Source organism: Corylus avellana, chromosome ca5, assembly GCF_901000735.1.
Source record: "Corylus avellana chromosome ca5, CavTom2PMs-1.0".
Lineage (NCBI taxonomy): Eukaryota > Viridiplantae > Streptophyta > Magnoliopsida > Fagales > Betulaceae > Corylus > Corylus avellana.
The window spans coordinates 31,745,690-31,768,315 of record NC_081545.1 but is presented as its reverse complement, the minus strand read 5'-3'; the positions used below and the strand labels follow the sequence as shown (position 1 = coordinate 31,768,315).

At 34.8% G+C, this 22,626-nt stretch overlaps 2 protein-coding genes across 5 annotated transcripts; one reads left to right on the top strand and one right to left on the bottom strand.

Moving 5' to 3' along the window:
- Window positions 1-5,775: 5,775 nt before the first annotated feature.
- LOC132182837 (uncharacterized) lies at window positions 5,776-12,126 on the bottom strand. 4 transcript variants are annotated; one of them, XM_059596188.1, is made up of 7 exons: window positions 12,038-12,126; window positions 8,684-10,495; window positions 8,509-8,590; window positions 8,234-8,300; window positions 7,455-7,640; window positions 7,265-7,325; window positions 5,776-6,574 (listed from the first exon to the last, which is right to left on the bottom strand). In XM_059596188.1, the coding sequence occupies exons 2-7, from the start codon at window positions 10,278-10,280 to the stop codon at window positions 6,402-6,404; spliced, it is 2,166 nt and encodes a 721-aa protein (XP_059452171.1). In that variant the 5' UTR covers window positions 10,281-10,495; window positions 12,038-12,126; the 3' UTR covers window positions 5,776-6,401. The 4 variants fall into 4 exon arrangements, with proteins under 4 accessions (XP_059452171.1, XP_059452172.1, XP_059452173.1 ...); XM_059596189.1 differs by having other exon boundaries at window positions 12,071-12,107; XM_059596190.1 differs by lacking the exons at window positions 5,776-6,574; window positions 7,265-7,325 and adding an exon at window positions 6,978-7,220.
- Window positions 12,127-16,852: 4,726 nt separating this feature from the next.
- LOC132182407 (putative methylesterase 11, chloroplastic) lies at window positions 16,853-22,609 on the top strand. Its single transcript, XM_059595646.1, has 4 exons — window positions 16,853-17,365; window positions 18,724-18,960; window positions 20,683-20,826; window positions 21,513-22,609. The coding sequence occupies exons 1-4, from the start codon at window positions 17,015-17,017 to the stop codon at window positions 21,675-21,677; spliced, it is 897 nt and encodes a 298-aa protein (XP_059451629.1). The 5' UTR covers window positions 16,853-17,014; the 3' UTR covers window positions 21,678-22,609.
- Window positions 22,610-22,626: the final 17 nt, after the last annotated feature.

Below are 22,626 nucleotides of genomic sequence, written 5' to 3'. Positions count from 1 at the left end.
TGAATATGCAAATTTTATCTGCGTTCGTTTTCTTCATCGCCAACCATTTATTCGTATGGTCTCCATCGATCGGCTCTCCCCATGAAAGAACATTTTTAATATTCCATTTTCGTATTTTCATCAAAATCCTCTGCTTTTTCTTTTTTCGTGTATGGAATAATGCTTCATTCTTTTATATTATTTTGGTAATTCTCTCTAAATTTATGTTTTTCTTGTTGACAAAATCATTGCGAAGCCTGCATGGTACTGGAATATGTTATATATTCTGCATAAACCTTCAAGTATTGGGACCACTTGGGTTTCCAAACTTATGTACAAATTGATCAATCACCTCGGAATTAAGGTTGTTTAATTGCAGTGCAAATATAAATTTTGGTATCATTAAAATGGCAGGCAAAGATGTTAGCATGATCAGTTTGCTAATGGATTGATTGTCTCATTAGGGTTGTATTATTGAGTTTAGAAACTAGGGTTGTACTGAATACATACATGATGTACGTACTATTTTTTGTCTGCGTGCCATCTCTTAATCCAAAGTATAATTATCAAAATCCCATTTATTAGCTCGGCACATTTTAATAATTTTGTCACTATGCATATAACTTCCACATGTTAAAAGGAAAATATTTGGGGGCATTACAATTTTTCTTACAATTTTCTTATACACTCACTTAATAGTTTACATTTTTACGAAAATGAGTGTCATGTATGTATAGACTATCATGTGACATTCAACATTTTAATAACTAACATGCATGGTAAGTGTCATACATGAACTACTTATACCATGCATGTCAATTTATAAGTGTGGTAAATGTCATACGAACTGTCATGTTATGACAATCTAAAATTTAGTAACTAACGTGATCGGCTGTAACTTTAAATTTTAGTCTAAAAGTGCCACCATACCCTTTTAGATTGTTATTTTGGTTTGTATTACTTCAGTATTTCGATAATTATCTAGAGAATTAATGTCACCAATATCTTTGCCACTGCAAAACAAGCTGGATAGTACATATATAACCCTGTTAATTAATTAAACGAGATCATGTGCTCCTCATGCCTTGGTATTATTATATTCTTAATTGCAGTTTTCGTGGCTAATATATATATATATATATAGATTATGCCTAAGGTACAGCTGCACAACTGATTTTAGAAGGTGGGCTTCTGCTGATTTTGAAATATTTTAGAAAAATTTAGAGAATCTTGAAAAATTCACTTCTTAATTAATTTATCGGCTTTCTATTCCCCCAATTCCATGCTCCTACAATTAAAATCCGACCTACTGACGTGGCTCATTCTAATTCTCTAGAATAGTAAGCTTAGGTACATACTTTAAACATTTCTTAATTAACATGGTTCTCGTCTTTTAAAAAACTCCACCATCAGATTCAATTTTCTCATTGACTTTTTCTCATTATATATATATATATATTTTTTCACGAAATATCAAGTAATTATAATTTTCTCATATTTCTTGCTTGTTGCAATTTGTAAAGGACCTTGCTGGCATATATAATGCAATTATGTTTCATTTATTATTGTCTGTAAAATATTTATGAAGAATTTTTTGGACGGACTAGATCAGAAGGTCTCATTTAAGTGAAATCCAATATTGGCCGGTGCAGTTTATAAATGCAGTGGGATTTTATAAAATGATGGCTTCTTTACTGCGAATTCAATTCATGATGAGGAATGGGGCTGATGGCGTCACCAGTACTGTCAGAACCTAATATGACACTATGTTTTTCCATGGACAAATAATCTCCTACATGTGTCTTATATGTCAGGGCCATGATTCAGAGTACGCTGGTGTGCTTCAACAGTGAAGCACGCCAGGCTAAATTTTTTTTTTTCTTTTTTTAATCCAATCTAGTTCGTATTGCATAAAAAAATAACTGACCCGAGTTTGTCTTACATTCAGCGAAAGAGCGAGAAATTGATGAGTTTATAAGAATCACATATTCTCTTCCAATCAGCAATTGTTTAAGATAAAGTATTTTTGTGGGTCTTGCTTATAAATTATTTTCTTATATTTAGTTCCGTAGCGTTATTTCTTTCCTTACTCAATTCCTTTGGTATTGTATAGAAAAAAATAAATGGATGAGTTTATTATAAGCATCACAAGTTCTCTTCCAACTAGCAATTGTTTGAATGGGGTAGCATGGTTTCTCATTTGCCAATTTAAAATTGATTAAAAGAAAAATCAAACTCTGCACAAGTTCTTTAAAAATTTTGCATTATTGACAATTCACATTAGATACTATATAAGGGCATGGACCCATGGTGGTGTCACGTGCTTTGCATATGGGAAATATAAGGACTAAAAAGAAAGAAAAGATAAGAGAGAGAGAGAGAGAGAGAGAGGGCTTTCTTATATCTTATTATCATAATTAATTAATTAATTAATTAATGAATACTCTAAAACAATAGTATAATATTTGTAGGAGTGGCATGGATGGTAAATAGAATAGTAATGAGAATAATTGAAAAACGTACGTCGAATTGACAGTGCATGTTGTTTAGAATGAGAAGGACTCAACCGCGTACTGAAAGATGAGTATTGGCCTCCTTCTCCAACATTACATGTGCCATTACATTATTGTTTTCTCAATTAATTAATTGCTTCATAATATTCTTCTCTCTTGTTTCTGCACTGTCCCTATTTTTATCTTTAATTAGTATAGAATTTGTGTTTTCTTAGAGATTTTCAATGCAACTCATATTTCTCTTGCATGGTAAAATCAAGTATTTATCATCTTAGAGTCTATTTGATCATACGAAAGCATCCTGTTTAGGAGTGCATATCAAAACCCACGTTTTCAAATCACAAGAAACGGGTATTTAAAGGTCAAAGAACGTTATTACCAAACATTTCACTGTATTTTTTAAAGATTGAATTTTTATTAATTGTGTTTTGAAATCGCTATTATTTCAAACCGCTAAACAAAATAGACCTTTGGATACATAATTTTTTGTATAATATTGTAAGATTGGAAGGGGGGAAGAGGGAGTAGGGGTTGATGGTGATGCTTGAAATAAATTAGATTGCAAAAGGATGCCTAACCACATGGAAAAAGGGAAGATATCACATGAGGGATGCCCTTAACTTGATAAGGCACCAACTAAGGCATCTCTGTCATAGTAAACTAGGTTCCAAGAAGCATTACCATCAACCCTACCATGATTGGGCCGGCACATGATGTCCCCCACTCATCCCCCACCTATATATTTCACCATGTGAATTAGGGCATTAATAAATAGGGTTTTTTAAGTCAACAAGAAAGATAGCAGCTGCTTAGTAAATCAAATAAACAATTATGGTCACAGAGAGAGAGAGATTCAAAAGCAAGCCAACGTGAGGTTCCTATCAACATTTCCAAAGAGTTTCCATAAAGGATCCAAGATAGTGTGACCAATAAACAGGGACACTTCCACGGCCTCAAAGGTTGATTCAATGTGGGGTTACTCAAGATTCCATCTTATCCCTTTTCCATATGAAATAGTTTAAAGAGTTCTATTTAAATTATATTATAACACTCAAACTCTTATTCAATAAGTGAATCTCAACACGCAAAATATTTAACTGAAATATGGTTATGATAACATTTATTCCAAACTTGAGCTGATAATAAAGAATAAACGTAATCGTTTAAATTATATTCTAACACTATTCCATATATCTAAGCTGCTTGAGGTGTAAGAAACCCTAAAATTGAAGTTGAAAACAAGCTTTGTTTATAAATTGTCACCAAAAGCGAGTGCAGCATAGGCTAGCACCTAGTTTGTAAGGAAGAAAATGGCAATTGCCGTATTGGTATGGACAACTTCATAGCGAAGGTAGCATAAATAATTCAGCAAGCTTTGGAACATGTGGCCTGGCCTTGCTGGACTGCTAAGAAAGGTTTTTAACAATTATACACCAAAAGAAGAACATTATAAAACAAAAATCACAGCCAGATATACAAAGAATAATTTTTCTACTAAATCTTCTTTTCAAGTGAAATTGAGATGATCCATTTCATAATCCATATTGGATTTCACAGATTTAATGATGTATATATATCTTGTTACCTTATTTAAAATTTTAAATGACGTGACACCATGTACACTGTTAGATGTAACAAGAGCATCAAAAGAAAAAAAATCTTATGAATCTCTAGAGTATATGATTACGGTAAGTTGTATATGCTCCTTTTAGTCGGCCACTTGAAGTATGCCACATTTTCTACATCTTTGTTGGTGGTCCAAGTATTGTAATCTGACATGGTGTATGCAATACGTTTGAAAACCAAGCAGCATCATACCAGCCCTGTTGAAATTTCTTAGGATACATGTGATCTTGTCTATAATTGCATTATTGTACCTTCTGGTTTTATAGTAGGTGTATCAAATTTGTGTGGAAAAAGATTGGCCTGAGAAAGGGCAATCGGAGACAAATGGTTTAAGGTCAACATTGGATGATGGATCCTGTGTGTAGCTGAGAAAATGTGGAGGAACACAACATGATGGCATGCCAAAATCAATGTTAGCCCAAGATATTAGTCAGCTGCTTTGTCGGATCCTATGTGGTCCACATGAGAAATACGCAATGGCTCACGTATGTGACGTGTACCCCAACTAGACAAAAGTTTCTTCCTAGGTACCCTCCAACCAGAAATTGAGGCCATGCTAGAATTGAAATCAATGAGTGTTGGTTGACATGATAAGTCAATGTCTGTCGGATTTCGATGATAAACACCGTTCATCGCCGAAATCCGGTTATCAAACTGAATCAATAAATGTCTGTTGATTTGTGATCAAATGATTGAGTCAGTCAATTATTCGGATGTCTTATCTAACCCTAATGATATCTTAAACCCTAGCTATCCCCTTTCTTAAGAGTGTGAATCTTCTTTGCTTTGAAGCTCAATATTGTATAATCTCAGCATTTATAAACAAATTCACAGTAAAAGTGGTCATTAGCAAAGAGGATAAACTCGGTACATCCTCATGTTTTCCATTTCATTTCCTGCTCATATAAGTTATTTAAACATGTTTTCCCCTTTTCAGGATTCAGCTCCTTTCTATACCTAGGCAGTGGAGTGTCCTCTAATTTCTTTTGCTCTCATTAGATTGTCATATGAGTTCTCTATGAAGACAGGACCTAAAACATTGCTGATGATCATACTAAAAAACATGCTGATGATGGAATATAACTGGCTAAACTATAGTTTACTTTGTTGTGGTTACATCTAATTACATTTTATTTCCCAGGGTTTTATTGATATATTTTTTTGAACCACTCAAATGATATCATATCATCATCTATTTAACACTTTAGTTGCATACAATCTTTTTCTCCTTTTTTGTTTTAGTTTATGCTCCTGCATGTAATAGGTATGTTCTTTAGAGTACCCAGCAAAAAATTATTCTATGAGAGGTTTCACATGCCACTTTCACTAAATATGAACTGTAAAAATGATAATAAAGTTATGATAACCTATTAACCTAGGGATACATATACCAAGCACGTCATAGGAACAGTAATCAAGACAATGATAGGCAATAGCTTTCCTTGATTTCAAAGCTAGCTTTCCTTGATTTCAAAGCTGTTCTAGAGCTATTTGAACAACCAGAGCATAACAATGACTAATATATGTAAAAATTTATGATAAAAAAATAAAAAAAATAAAAAATAAAAAAATAAAAAAAATAAAAAAATAAAAAATAAAAATAAAAATCTCTTGGGACATAGAATGTGGTTAAAGTGTGCATGACAACATGAAGCAGAACATTCCGTTCATCTTTATACGGGAAAAATCCCAAATTCAAGCCATCATCTGACCAACACATAAACCTATAATGAGCACTTGAGCGGCTAAGATCACCAATAATTGGCAAGCTTCTTTTCCTGGTTCTCCCTTTTTCTTTTTTCTTTTTATGGATGAGAAAGAAAGAAGAGCTATTACAAGAGGGTCCTTTCCACTGTACGTCCTTTTCCTGGTTCTCCTTACAAATATGTCATAAAAACCACCAGCAACAAAGTTATAGTCAGTAATTGCAATTGCAAGCTTAAATGAACCTTCCAGCACAGCTGATATTGGAACATTAGTCATCCGAACATGAATGTCTCCTTTTGATTCTCCAAGCAAAAGCATAATGGTGATGATTAGAGTTCTCGAAATGGGTGCATCTCCATCTAGAGGCAATTCAATAATGGTTCTACTAGCTAGCATGTGAAAAAATTGAAGCATTCAATGCAATAAAATATCAATACACTCAAAAGAGATGGCTCATTTGATAGATCACCAGCTCTAATGATTCAATGAAGTGATGGAAGCATGCTCCACAAAATAACAAAGCATGGTCCATGTGATACAAATAACAATGCATGCCCAAAGCAAAACGGAGAGAGATTATCCTGTGGTCTGTGAGGATTTCAACGAACTGATAGCCTTCTGGTAAAAGTCCCAAGATTTACTTCTCTTAGTGATATGTCTTTGACCAAACGGGTTTCGCTTTACATACATCTGTGTATTTTCAGCCACAGCAAATCCCTCCAGATATACACGAAGATCACCACAAGAACCTGCCATGAATTACACTTATGTCATTAATCAGTTATCTTGTCTTACAGACAATAACTTTTACATACACTGCAGATGACAAAATGCTGGTCATCCCAATTCATAGTACAAAACTTGCTGTACAAGCTACAATCCATTTTTCAGAAAAAGTAGGATATATATCTAGATAATCTTTGGTTTCCTTTTATTTATTTTTTCTTCTACTTCTAAAAGAAAAATCCCCGTCTAATGTGGCATAAATGCCTAGTGTGCCTTGTAGTGATATGTTACTCGATGGATTAGAATACTTCACACTAGAGTATATATAAACCTGAGGATCCAACCAGGTGATCCCACCAGTAAAATGGTACCTACTGAGCATGTATTAAATTTCCACCATTTGTTACATTAGGCTCGGGTGGGGAGTGCAAATTATCATATGATTAAGAATATGGCTTCTTATATTAAGATATCAACAGTATTCCTTATCCTTCTTCATTCCAAAGCCAAACAGAAGGCCGAATGAAAGCTGAAGATAATTGAGCTTAAAAGGTAGGGATAATCCAGGGGCAACATCTCAGCAGCGGGGTTTCACCATTCCTCAAGCATCACCTTGTGCTACCATTAGTCGTGAAGACACTATTTATATTGTGGGGCACCATACATTTTCTGGAAAGTAAAATACAAATTAATCAGGTCAATTGGCATCTTACCTAATGAATTATCGCGCTTTTTCAGAAACTTGTACGAATAAGGGAAGATTGCAGTGTGCAGCTACAAGATGAAAGTTTCACAGAACCAAAAGAAAGAGTTAGGGACTGAGTTCAAAAAACAACATAATTTTATAATATGATCCCCCCCCTGGCACAGGGCAAAAAAAAAGGCAAAAAATCAATATCTTACAGGATTAAGCAAGGCTTTGTATGGGGAATCATCCAACAACAATGTATTTGACTCATTGTAGCATCCCTTCTCCCACGGAAGACTAGGGTCATGTTTTTCCCAAATTTTCCTCAATTCCTTAAAAACTATGGGCTTATGCTTGTCTTCAAGAGTCTTGCACTTTGTAGCGGTGCAGTGAGATAGATCCTGAAAAAACAACCCACATAAATATGCACAATTAGATGCAAGCAGATCAGCTTTCCGAGCTGTTTCCACTGAATTATGAGTTGAAAATATTAAATTATTTTTAGATGTAACAATCGTCTGATAGTTGTTCTCATTAACATGCAGGGATAATAAAAAATACAAGGGTGTAGTGGTGGATATCTAGATCAGAAGACGTTGCATATGCATAATATGTTCAAATGCATAGCTCTCACATAAATGAAGTTGATATTGTTATGTGAATTTGCTGATTCGATATTGCTTCCATACAAAATGGGAATGCCATGCTACAAGCTGCATCTACTGAATAATCTAACCATCAAATGAAGGGAACTTTTTCTCAATCAGGTATCAGATGGAAAATAAAGTACATCAGTAAGACATTGATCAGACTATCAAATTCTCCAAATCAAATGCAATAGGGGAATTACCCACAAAAATGATAGGTGCATAGACCAATATAAAGAAGTATTTAAACACTAACACAAACTTATTGGCAGAAAAGATGCTTGAAAATGACAAATGAGGAGTCAGAGCTTGTAGAAAATCAAGGAAAACAAATGAAAAGTGCATACCCAACAAAGTAGCAGCTTGTGCTTCATATCTCCCATCAAATAGTCAATCACTCTTTCCAAAATTTTCCTTAAGAAATTAATAAATAATTGCAATTAATGCTTATACACTATGCTGACTAGCACCAACCAGCACAGGCTTTAAGGAAGGGGGAAAAAAAAAATGGAAGAGAGGAAACAGGCTGCTTCTCTTAGAACTCAAAATTAAATGAAACACTTATATGCATCAAACAAAGAGATAGAGTGAATGAAATCCAGTTAGAATGGTTGAAGAGTACTTGGATCTTGACGACCACACACCCACTTCAAATCTCTCAAAGCAGAACTTCAGGAAATCAAGGCAGAAGGGCCTCTTGAAAACTGAAAACAAGAAGCAAAGGTATAATCAGATATAGAGGGCGAAAACCATAGTGAATCTAATCTGTGAAACAATATTACAACATCATTTCTCACTTGCACGTCCTGCAATGTTTATGTCTGATTTGTATTTCTTCGGAGGTGGACGAATTATATCCGCAAGCAGCCCATTTATGTCAAGAATAAGAAGTTTTTTCTTCGAATGACCAACATGTGCTCTTACAAGAGAAATATGAGAAACCTTTGAGGTGTTATCCTCTTCATTGGCAACAGCAAGACAGACTTGTTTACTTTCAGCAGCACCTGATAAAACAACTTTGTCTTTACTATTTTTTACATTCAATAGACAAGGGGTTGACATAGTATTCACACAATCAGCGCCAGTCAGGGAACCTTCCTCGGGCACCTGATGAATATTGACGACAGTATTAGACTTCTTCTTTCGACTTCTCCTCCTTGTTTTCTTTTTCATCACCATATTCACTTCCACAGGATTTTTGGCTGTTTCCATGCCCATCTGTTCAATTGTAGCAAAGGGAGGGCACATTGTTGAATCTACTCCTAAGTTAGTATGTTGCATCTCACTCTTGGTCATTGGAATAGAATCAGTATTACTGACAACCTTAGAACTTTCATGTGATAGACATAATGAAGAATTGTTCACTGAAAAAGAGTTTTCACCAGTACCCCAAAAAGTAACTTTTTCTTCAGTATTTCTTTCATCTGATAGAAGTGGCATTGACATAATATTCATATGATTGGTGCTAGTTACACGACCATCCTCTGGCAGCTTTTCAGCTTGTTCATTATTATGCAGTGCCTTAGTCTTCTTTTTCTGACGTTTTCTAGATTTCTTTTGACTCACCCGATTCACTACTACAGGATTTTGGATTGTTTCCATGCCCGTCTGTTCAGATCTAGCAAAGGGAAGGCACAATGGTAAATCTACACCTAAGATAGTACCTTGCTCTTCACTCCTGGCCATTGAAGAAGAACTAGCATTGGTAAAGACCTTATATGTGTCAAGTGACAGACTTTGTGAAGAATTAGTCACAGAAAAAGAATTAATTTCATCAGTACCCAACAAAACAACTTTTTCTTCACTGTTTCTTTCATTTGATAGAATTGGTGTTGGCATGATATTCATATCATTGGTGCTAGTCAGGCAGCCTTGCTCTGGCAGCTCTTGAGCTTGTCCACTATTTTGCGGTGTCTTGGTCTTCTTCTTCCGATTGCCCCTTCTCCTTTTCTTCCTCGTCACCAGATTCACTTCCACAAGATTTTGGCTTGTTTCCATGCCATTCTGTTCAATCCTAGGAAAAGAAGGGCATATTGTTGAATCCACTCCTAAGACGGTATCTTGCACTTCACTCTTGGTCATTGAAAAAGAATTTGCATTTATGAGGACCTTACAATTGTCATGTGATAGATGTGGCAAAGCATTGGTCAGTGAAAAAGAATTAGTTTCATCAGTAGCCAATGAAAGAACTTTTTCTCCACTGTTTCTTTCATTTGATAGAATTGGTGTTGGAGTGATATTCATATCATTGGTGCCGGTCAGGCAGCCTTCCTCCGGCTGCTCTTGAACTTGTCCACTATTTTGCTGTGCATTAGACTTCTTCTTCCGACTTCCCCTTCTCCTTTTTTTTCTATTCACCAGATTCAGTTCCACAGTATTTTGGGTTGTCTCCATGCCCGTTTGTTTAAAATTCTAGCAAAGAGAGGGCACAATGTTGAATCCACTTCTAAGATAGTATCTTGCAGTTCATTCCTTGCGATTGAAGAAGAGTTAATATTCCTGAAGACTTTTTAACTTTAGTGTAAAGATCGCTTTCTATTATTTGCATTAACTGGGTCAGCTTCCAAATGCTTGATGGGATCCTTTATCATTCCTTCATGTAATTCGCCCTGCAATAGTGGACAGTGGGAAATAATCCAAATAAAGTGAGAAAGCCCATCATTATATATATATAGACAAAAATCAAACCAAACCAGAACAAAATGGAACAGACAAATGGTAAAACATATATATGTAAAGTAATAACAATTTGGGATTAAAAAGCATACAAATAATTGTATATATAGCTTAGTATCTCTTGTGAAAGAAAGAGAGGAACAGAAACCTGCCCAAAATTTTTGAAAATAAAACAGAAAACCAACAAGTATTTGAAACCAAAGATTTCATTCAACAATAAATCTCCTTTATATGCTCCATGCGATGCCTCTCCAAGGAAATTGCACTCACTTGCCAAAAATAACTTCCAGCCACTAAATAAGCACGTCTGACTATCCCTGCTGTCAATGAACATTAATTACTAGGGATCAAGCATATTCTTTAATGAATCAATAACTTATGAACTCTAGACATGGTTACCATGTAAACAAAGCTATTATCACCACATCTGTTTGTTTATTCTAGGTCCAGCTACACTAGCTGTTTGCGGCCAAGAATCTAGAAGAAATTTTTGCAGATGTTGACCTACAGGCTCCAAAAACAAAAGGCAATCCACTTTTACCACCTTAGAGCTTCTGTAATTTTTTTTTTTTTTTAATGAATTTTAGAGCTTATGTAAATTAAAGCACTTCTAATTAAACTTTTTACTCCTAGGCGTCTTTTTAGTCTTTGCTTCCTTTGTTATCGGTGAATATAAATTTTCACTAGAACAATGACCAATGAGCTTTAGCTAAAATGGTACTTCCTCCCTTTCTAGCAGGATGGAGGGTGAGGTCATGGATTCAAGTCCCACCGGGTACATATGTAACTTACCAATCAAAACCAAAAAAAAAAAAAAAAAAAGACCAGCCATCCTAATTAACATTTTACACCTTGTGTACTCCTATTAGGTAACTAAACTACGGATAATTTGATTGATCTTAATCCTAAAAAGGGAAAAAATTATATTGAATGCCAAAAAAAATTTCTTCACTAGGCGATTATATAATTATGTTACTTCTCTTTTTCTTTAAATATGGGAAAGAAGAGAAATAAAATGACATCATGAAGCTGCTAATGCCAGGTGAACTCATATTGGCCATAGTGGAAGTGTAGGAAAATGTTTGGGAGATTTAGCATGGTGCCCATTGAACCTCCATTTTAAGCGCATATTGAAATACAAACCAAACTATTTCAACAGATGATTCTCATTTACATAACAGCCATTTATAAACAATACAAAAAAGATATAATCCCAAATCAACTTTAACCTAAAAAAAAAAAAGACCCATCCAATCCCAAAGCGACGGCAAGCAAATTAACCAACAAAAACTACTACATTCTAGCTGGTTGCATAGAAAACCAATAAAACAGAACAACTTGAATAGCATATTATCATTCTTTTTTCATCTTCAAATTTCACTGAAAACAAAACCATAGTCAGCTGTATTCGGCTCAGCCAAGTAAAACACTTTTTTTCTTGGTTTAACATGCAAAACATCAATTCGTATACGTACATGTTCTCTGTGTTCGATAGAGAGAGTTCCGACCTTTGGTTTCAATATCGCAGCGAGCGGTGGAGGCGCACGTTTTAGCGGAGACAGATACCCGGTACCACGAGGTTTTGAGGATTGGGTCTGCGTCTAACCGACGTCGTTAGTGTAAATGAAACAAAGGCTCAACAGGCCGGGCCAGCTTAGAAGCTAAGCCAATATAATTCCAACCTTGAACCACAAAGCCCATAAAGGATTGTTCAAATTGCGGGTAGCCAATTAATAGAAGGGTTTACTTGTCCAAACAAATTAATCCCGCACCTTAGATTGTATAAATACCTATTCAGGTAGGTAATCTCTATCAAGACTCTTGTTTATCGCTCGGACAAATTGTAATTTGGTCAATAAATTGTAATCAATCTCTATTTATTCTGGTCTAACTTTTAACTATGACAATGCATCGCAACCTCAATTGTTGTTTGAAATTGATGATTTATCTAACTATTGTTCCTACCTTCTTTTGGGTCGTAGATTATTAACACTTAATCTAGCCAAAAAGAAACATGAAATGAATGAATGATGGTCCAATTTTCACTTGACATTAAAAAAGAGAGCATTCTATTGTCGACCCACTTAAGAAGCATGGCAGATGATGATGAGCAGTGGGTGCAACAAATGCACAGTGGACCTACCTTTGAGTGGACTTGAGGGATCCATATGGATCGAGCTAGGCAGGTTTGGTCGAGCTAGGAAGAGTCGGACCACAGATGAAATAGCACAGCAGGTTTGGTCGAGCTAGGCACATGTAGTTAAGAATATACAACAAAAAAGACATTGATATGACAAAGATCATATGCTTAAAATAAGAGATTTGTTTAACCAGAATGACAACCGTGGCTTCAACTAGATGATCACATTTTCGTCAGTTCTTCATGTGCTCAAACCCTAAAAGTCGACCATGCCAAAGTTCTACTCCACGTGTTACTTTTACAAGAGCATCACCGGGATCAGCTGCATATCATGCATCCCATGATTATACATCCACATGCTTCTATATATAAATCTTCAATCTATAATGCTCTGCTGATAGAAGCACAAAATTATGTGCTTTGCTATGATGCCTTGTGCATTCACTTCAGTTGCAAAAAGCCTGATGGAATTAAAGGAAGTGGTCCTCAATCCGTGTTTCTAAACTGATCGGTCCGAAAACCCATCCGCCAGATGGATTCACCCAACAACCTGAGTCATTTATTCTCGAAAGCAAGATGTGTGAGAAAAATAAGGTTATAATTGAGCCGGCCCGAATCAAGTATTGAATGGCAAGAAATCTTGTCCAAGCCTCAGGTGATCGAGGCTTGGACATTAAGATAATCAGATGTTTTTTCATAATATTATTATTATTATTATTATGATTGAAATCGCAAAAAACCTTGTTGATGGTAATATAAGCATCTTCAAATTATATAATAAGTTTCATGTTAAGTAAATTAAACCAGGTCAAAGTGAAGCTCAAGCAATCAAGGGGAGAGAAGGGGGGAGTTGAGTTAATTATGAGTAGATTTGTACAGTTGGGAAGTGATGTCACATTTAAGGTAATGGGTAGCAAATTAAAGCATGTAGCTCGCAGCCACTACTTTCCACTTTCCACCCCCCCAAGCCCTTCCTCAAAGAAGCAAAAAGTCACAAGCAATTAAAGAAATATGTCAACTGCCAGGAGTACTGATCAACCAAATCACAGAACTCAAGATCATAGCCTATCAAACGGGAAAGGAGATCAAGAGGTTAAGAGAAAGAAAAAGAAATGTACTCATCAGCTGCATGATACCACCTTAACGAAGCATGTGAAGCCTTTAAAAAATTGAATATTGGTCTCCCTTGCGCAGTAAATTCAAATGGAAAATGCTATTAGCTCCTTAAATTTTGGAAACTGTTGCAGATAATGTGGCTATTAATAATGAACAGAATTGTATTTTGAAAGGGAGCTATCGAAAGGGAGCTATCTTCAATGCTTTGTCATTTTAGCTCCCTTCTGGCTTAGTGGGGCTTGACAGGTTAGGTTTTCCCAGAATTTATTTGGCAGCCTGCAGCCAGCCTCCATGGAGATACGATCTTATAAGTTATATGATTTTATGGAATATTTTTGTCTAACGTGAATAAAGGAATGTCAACCACCAAAAAATAAAGAGATACATGTCTCTGGAGAATCTGTCATGTATTACTTCAATTCAGCGACTCAAGATTTATCGTCCACCTCCTCTGCATTATCTCGTTGCTCTGCCTCCTTAATTTCCAATTCTGACCTAGACTTCTGAACATCCACCAACTACTTTAATTCGCCATCCATTTTTATCCCATTTTCTACGGGGAGGAGCCTCATCTTATGAGCTCAGTCAGACATCTCTCAAACACTTTACTGGGAATACCCTTTATTTATTTATTTCTATAATTAAACTTGTCACGTAAGACCCATCAATTTTAATTATTTAATACTTAATGTGATAAGTGTCGTATAGATTTATAAATTAACAAGACAGTTTGTGTGGCAATATCACATCAGTCACAAGCAAATTCAACTCTTTAACTTTTGGCATGATAAGTGCCGTGTACATTATTACATCAGTCTCTAAGAATACGTGAACATATAATATGTTTAAGAGACTGAGTTTATTTGATAAAACTTTATCTTTTTCATTTTTGTATTCTCTTTTTAAGACAAAAAATTAATAGACACTCAAAATTACTTTTAATTTTATACGACGTCAAAATGCTGTTTTAACAAAAATATATAAATAAACAAGCAACAAGCAATTTTTTTGACAATATTTTTTTAATTAAAAAAATATTTTAAGGTGACATAAACATACAAATAGTTTTGAATTATTCATTAATGTTTTAGTTTCAAAAAACAAAATCAAAAAGAAGAATGAAAAAGTTTTATCAAAAACGCTTTTGTCCCCTACTTATTCCGATAATATTCCTTCCTTTACTCATACTTGGCGCAGAAATTTATGACGAGTAGGAAATATTTTATAAGACTTTTTGACTAGAAAGTTGTCATCATGATATTCTTCCAATTTACCCATTCATATTTGTCAAATAAATATAGTTGTCTTTTGGGTGTTCAAAGTAGCTTAGTTTCAAAGTCACAATTCATGGGATGATGTAGTTTACAATAGAGGTCGATCCCTTCTTTGTCACATGTAATTGACAAATGATGGTAACATTACCCTCTTTTGAAGTTTCGATACAAAAATTTGAATATTCTTTTTATTCTACAATAAATATCAAATTTTGAAAATAATATGTGCTGTAATAAAATAAAATCAACTTAATTTTTTTTAAATACCCTTTGTTTATCTAAAGGGTAGGTCCAAATTTAGAAAAATTGGAGTCTAAATTTGAGAAAAGTATGAATTTTAAGCTTAATTAGTCATAAGGATAGACCGAAGGAAAAATTAATTGGAGAAATTCATTTGTTAATACTTTTTAGAAGGTATTTAAAAAAAAATGCTTTGACGTGATATAAAGATTATAACATTTTTGAAAAAGAAAAAATAAAAAAGAGAACAAAATAGTATCACCAAACAAAGCAAATTCCACCCTCAACAACAAAAGCAATCATTAAAATAAAAAAATTTTTAAAAAAAAGTCCGTTAAAAAATAAAAGGCAACATAAAGCTATTTCACCGTCCGCTCCTTCCTCATAGCTACTTAATTAAAAAGAATTCCATTGGGATATGTTCTTATAAAGAGGATAATAATATATCATATTATGCCTAATTACCTATATAATAATCAATTAAAAAGCTCTAACCACTTATAACAAAGATGCTCCTCCATGCCTCTTTTTCATATTTGGAAAATTGGGAAGTGGTCCTCTCATGGTGAAGATTGAAGAACCAATTAATAGTCAATTCCAGAACAAGAGAAGTGGACCACCAACTTTTTGATCAGCAATCAACACCGACTACCGAGCTAAATACCAGTTAATTGTTGATTCAAATCATACCTGAATTTCCTAAGATTTGGCCTTATTTTTAATGAAAATATGCGTTTTTAATTAAACAAAAAACATAAAAAAGTATTTTGTTTAATTAATTTTTAAAATTGCACGTTTCAAAACCGTGAAACCAAACGACCTTCAACTAAAATAAAGACATTATATGACAGGCCTTTAGTCCAAGGTTAGGAGTTAGGAGTATGGGAGTTATTGCCACTCACAGAAATGTGGTAAAAGTCTACAAATATTTGTAGGGGGTGGTTGGGCTCTTGTCTCCCAGAAATAGCGAGGAAAATGTGATTTTATCTTTATTCAATCATCGTTACAAGAAAGGCAACCCCCAAAAAGTAACAAGAGCCACTTTGCCTTTTAACCCATAAATTTGAAAAACATGTCAATGGCAATTTATTTATGAGAAAATAAGGAAAAGTAAATATAAATTTTACCATAATCAATATAATAAAACAGAAGCAGAAAAAGTTCAAAGAGAATTATATAATATTCACCTAAAAATAGCTTAGTGCATCATTGCTACTTATTTTTGATATGACCATCTAAGGTGAGAGGAAGTGATAGTAACCAGGGTAATTTTTAATCAATTGAGCTAACCGTAGTAATGATTGCTACTAATAAATGGAAAGAATTTGTTGTTAGTAAATAGTTATTAATGGACAATTTAGACAAGTTGTCATGGGCCCTTTTGTTTTTACTACTAGTACACTTTACCTAAAAGATGAAACTCCAAGGTTAAATTCGACAATTCAGACCAAGACCAAGGCCATATTTGTTACCCATTTTCTTTTTTTAATTTTCCACCCATTTCACACCTACTCTATATATGTACATACGTAGCGCCTCCTCTCTGAATACCTCCTCCTAGGCTTACTCTGTTTCTGTGAGCCCCTGAGTTCACCACCTTTTGCTAATTGCTCCCACCTGAAAAAGCTCTCTGTCATCTCTGTGTGTGTGTGTGTGTTTCTGTTTTTCTACATGCACCATCAATGGGCAACCTTTGTGCCTGCCTCGCACCCAAGACAGTGAACAAGAAGAAAACCACAAAGCGGCTTGCGAACCAACCACCGCTCGCCTCCAACTCCAGCAATCGCTGGACCCGAATCCGATCCTCACGTAAAGAGAAATTCGACGACGCTTTAATTCAAGAACAAGCTCTAGCCGCCGCCGCCACCATCATCTTACAACAGCACAACGGTGCTCTGCCCTTCGATCGGTCCGCTTCGCTTCGCTATCCGAACTCGGGGTCCAAGAAGAGCAACCAGCTGCCCCGGAGTTCGAGCTCAAGGGCCAGGTCACTCACAGACCCTTTGCTACAGCCTCAGCAGCTTGTTAATCAGGTTTGGATTTGTGGGTTTTTTTTATTACTTTTTTGGAAGTTATAGAATTAGACGGTGAAGTTGGAATTTGGAGTAGTTTATGTGTAAATGTGTGTGATTTCTGTTTCTGGGTTATTTGGGTTTTTAGGTTTCTCGCGATGGTATATTTCTCTTGTGATGCTGAATTTTCTTAGTTGATGATATGATGTTTGCGACATTGAAATTTTTTATTTTTTGGAATGGAAACAAATTATGATTATTTTATTACAAGGCCATAAGACTTTTGGAAAATGAATTTAGTATGCTATTGGAGGAATAGAGAGCATAAGACTTTTGGAAAGTGAATTTGCTATTCTGGGTATATTCTTGAGTGATGCCTGTATGAGATGCCCAGGTTTAAACCCACATTGGAAATATGTTGTTGGAGCGGCGTAATTGTCTCTATTTTTGGTCTGTTGGATTCTCTTTTAACGAATTAACGATCATTGAAGAGGAATCTCAAATGGAAAATTGGAGGTCATTCGACATTTAGACTTAGGTGTAGAATTTATGTCTCTATGCTATTAAATGTGCACTACTGGGCAGAATCCATTGCTTTTGCTGTAATATCATTAACTAAAAATTATGTAACTACAATTCCTTTTATAGTGGCTAGGGATGCACTTTTGGTCTGCGCATTTTCTTTATTATAGAAAGACAGAAGGAAATTAACAAAAATGACTTTCTTCTTTGTGCTAAAAATAGTTAAATGCCCGTGTGACTACTTACTTTTATGCTCATAATGTGGTGCAAGGTAAATGCAGGAAGTGGTAAAACTGAAGGCAACGAGTGGCTATATTTTGAAATGGTTTCACTTTGTTTTATAAAAAAGGGAGATGATGAGTGGTCAAATATAACACCTTAGACGTGATAATCTTTATGTGTAAAGTTAGTAAGAAACAACTGGTTGGGACCAAGTATGATGTGTTAGACTTCAAAAGTTTGAGATTTTACTGGATGATATGCATCAAAATCAATTGAGGCACTCTATTAGCCTTGTAAGACTAGTTTTGACGTTAGTCTACACACAAATGTATTGTAGATTGTGTAGCTTCATATATCGCCTTACTTTTTTCTCTAATATTTTCGTTCTGGTTATCAACAATATTTGATAGCACATAAAGTATGCTTTCTAGTTCAATTTATGCAGATAGGCTGTGTATTTGCTATATGATGCAAGTTTAAAGCTTTGCATTTAATCACTTTCTGGTTTTAACTGGTACCTCTCTAACACAAACACAAACACACGTACATGCACACACACATATATTGTTTTTAATTTTTTCAGCTTTTATCATTTTGAATTGCATTTGGTTCCTGACTATGTCTCTCTTTGACAGGACATCAAGCTTGATGATCTAGAAACCAGCCGTTTTGTGCTTGTTCATGGAGGTGGCTTTGGTGCTTGGTGTTGGTATAAAACTATAGCACTTCTAGAAGAAGGTGGTTTCAAAGTATCTGCTATAGACTTAACTGGTTCTGGGATTCATACATTTGATACGAACAACATTACAAGTCTTTCGCAATATGTGAAGCCACTTACTGATTTTCTTGAAAAACTTGCTGAGGGCGAGAAGGTTCTTTTCGATTGCTTATTATTTTATTTCATTTATGTGTTCATTAGTGCTTTAAAAGCACCAGGCTCACTTAAGCACAAAGGTCTCCTGAAGCCTAATGCCTGATTGAAGTAAAGTACACATCTTTTAAATATAATGTGTAATAACTTCTAGGAGAAAGATTCAGAATATATAATTAAAAAAAAAAATACAAGTCAAAATATGATTATGTTTACCAAGGGGCAGAGGGAGATGGACCTTTCCCCCCGCCCAAAAAAAAAAATCTGGATTGGCCCCTCCAAAAAATTTGAAAAAAAAAATCCTTTGAGCCCCCACAAATATATATATAGATATAAAGGATTTTATTTTTTATTTTTTATTTTTTTATCTTGGGGTAGATGTTTTGGATTTTAGATAGAAATTGGCCATGATTTTGAGATTCTTTTTTATTTTTTATTTTTTTATTATTATTATATTTTACTTTCTTGCCTTTTGTTACTGACCAAATAAAAGCTTATAGTCTAATATAGTAATGTTTTCACCGCATTAATCAAAAGTTTAAATATCCAAAAAATTTCAAACCTTATTGAAGGAAAATTCTGATACATATAATTGTAATAGGTTCAACTTATTAAGTCTAATTACTTTTTGCTAGAAGAACAGTGAAGAAATTGTCAATAGTCTCCTTTATTAGCTTTGTGTTTATTATGGTCATAGACCTCCTCCCCCAGGGAAAGAATCCTGGCTCTGCTATTGTGTTATCCTACTAGTTCAAATAATTAGGGCATTTTGCACTTGCACATTTGTCGATGGTTTAATCATCAATGTCTTTTTGTCTGCTAATAAAAAATTTGTAAAAATCAAAATACTAATATATTTAGCCAATTAGCTTCAATAATTAAGAGCATTTTCCAATTGCACAAAGGTTGTTGGTTGAACTGTTGAAGCATCAATGTTGTCTTATTGTCTTTTTTCTATTTTCCCCGAAAAAATTTGCGTGGAGAGCAGTGCGTATGACAAATCAAAAGTCCATTTTAGTTGCTTTAAGATTTGAAGTTAATTTTAATAATTTAAGCATTTGTTAAAAAAAAAAAAAAAAAAAAAAAAAAAGAGCATGCTTTTTAGTGCTCTCAGTTTTCTGAAAAGCGTACAGAAAGCATGTCTCAAGCACACGTTAAATCTGAATAAGACAATTTTCCAATTTGAAGACTTGCTCTTGCTGGTGACTTCAGCTTGCTCATTCCTGAATAAGACAAACAAAACTACCTACCACAGAAAAAATTTACAGCGAGAGATTACAGAACTAATCTGACCTGCTCATTTTATAGGAATTTGAACTTGCTGTTAGGTTGTTGAGTTCAAAATTACTCCTGTAGTAGAGATTTGGAAGTTTGGATCATGGTCGCATTAATATCAAGCATGTAAAATACTGATATATGGGTGATAACTACCTGAAACGGGGGTTTATATGTCACACTGTATTGTCTGGAAAGCCTTAATCAAAAACCTTTTGATGGTTTCACTCAATCTATATTTTCAACTAGAATAGTGAATACTGCCGATGAAATGTTGTTGGTTCTATTATGGAAGTTATTTGCTATTCCCACTCATATTCTTTGGATTTACATTTGTGTTATTTTCTGTTTGAACCTGAATTTGTATATAAGTTAGTAGAACATTTCTTTTTCTTGAATATATCTCTTACTCTGTCTCCTTATCTTTTTGTTTTTGATATTTATGCAGGTCATCTTGGTGGGACATGATTTTGGTGGTGCATGTATATCATATGCAATGGAGTCTTTTCCTTTTAAAATTTCAAAGGCTATTTTTATTGCTGCAACTATGTTGACTAATGGACAAAGTACTCTTGATATGTTTTCCAAACAGGTTTTTCCTTCACTCTAGCATATTGAAATTTTATGAACTGTGAACTTTCTATCTGAAACTCGAGCAATTTCTATGTCCCAGTTAGTGGAACACCCCTCCCCTAACCAATTGCATTTCAAAATTGAAGTCATTGGAAGTAAGGATACTTTAGGTTGGATTTCCTTTTTCTGTTTGGAACTAGCTTTCTGCCTCCACACAGTTGAATTTCCTGTCATGGCACCTGTTGATGGTGAGGGTTGCCTGTAATGTAGAGTTTAGCTCTCCTCTTTATTTTTTTTTTTTTTTGTCCCTTAAGATGTCAACCTCCCCCACTCCACTCTCTTCCCCCCACCACCCAAGAGAGAGAGAGAGAGAGAGAGAATGAAGAAAATCTTGCCTTTGCTCTGATATAGTACTCAATACCTTCATAGAATGAAATGATGCCCCCCGCTCAACTCGAGACCAAAATTTTGGGTTTAGAAGTGGCTCTGGCCTCAGGATATGGTACAAGCTTTGTGAGCCTGACACATTGAGGGGTGAACCTTGGTGAGTCCAGAGGTGAAGATGAATTTTAACCAATGTCTGACCCTTGGGTTCCTCTTATGATAATTCAGCTGTAAATGGGATTTGTTGTTATTTTTGAATATAAACGTTTATTTATATAAATGGTCTTGGTGACATTGACTTGCACAAAATTAAAATTGCAGGCAGGTTCAAATGATCTAATGCGACAGGCTCAGGTATTTTTATATGCAAATGGGAATGATCACCCTCCAACTGCTATTGATTTAAATAAATCATTGTTGAGGGATTTGTTATTCAACCAAAGTCCGGCCAAGGTACATTTTTATTTTTATGAATTATATTACTAATGAAAACCTATTGTGTTTATTATTTGATGAGGTCATTCAAATCCCTTGTGATACGATATAGCAAAATTCAAAGACACTGCTTTCACAAGCGTTTTAGGAAAATAATATGTTGAAATACACACATATGTACATGTGGAGAAGCATGTGAATGTGCATGTGCACTCTTACGTTGTTGTTGCTTGGTATTTTCTTTGACTAGACCTTCAGAATTAAGATTGTCCATCTGTGAACATTGTAGTTCTGAATAGGTTATCTCCATAACACTGGGGATGCTGATGACGGAGTTGCCAACATGTCTTTTGGTACTAGAATTGTTTAAGTCAACAATGAGAAAGAGACACATAGCACCATGTTAGTATGTCTTGGCTGGGTCTTTGCAATATCTGTGTGTGCTGGCATGGACATTAAACCAATTGAAATCATAAACATGATGAATAATTCTTTTTTCAATGATTATTGGAACATGTGCAATGGACTAAATGTTTTAGTGACTTTGAAATGGATCCTAAGAAGTTTGTCTGTTTGTTTCTGTGTTGGGAAGCGACTTCTGAGAAGTGTGGCTTTTAGGTGGCTGCTATTGCTTGCCATGCTATTTGTTTCTGTTCAACTTTGAAGCAATGCTCATTCTACAAAAGTTTGCAAGGCCCATATCTCTTTATTTGAAAGTGAAATTAAATGCAAATGTGTGGTAGAGTTTTATTTCCAAGTGTGATGCTTTCCCTACCATTTTGTTAGTTTGGTTGCGCAAATAGAGGACCCAGTTGAGTAGCCCTTAGAATCCATTCTTATTGAAGTTGCAAAGACTCTTTGTTTCTTAAATTCTCTCTCTCTCTCTCTCTCTCTCTCTCTCTCTCTCTCTCTCTTATGTATCTGTGTTTATATTCTCACGTGTCATTTCCCATTTTCTCTTAAATCATGCTTTCTATCGTTCTTGCTTATCTCTTTCTAC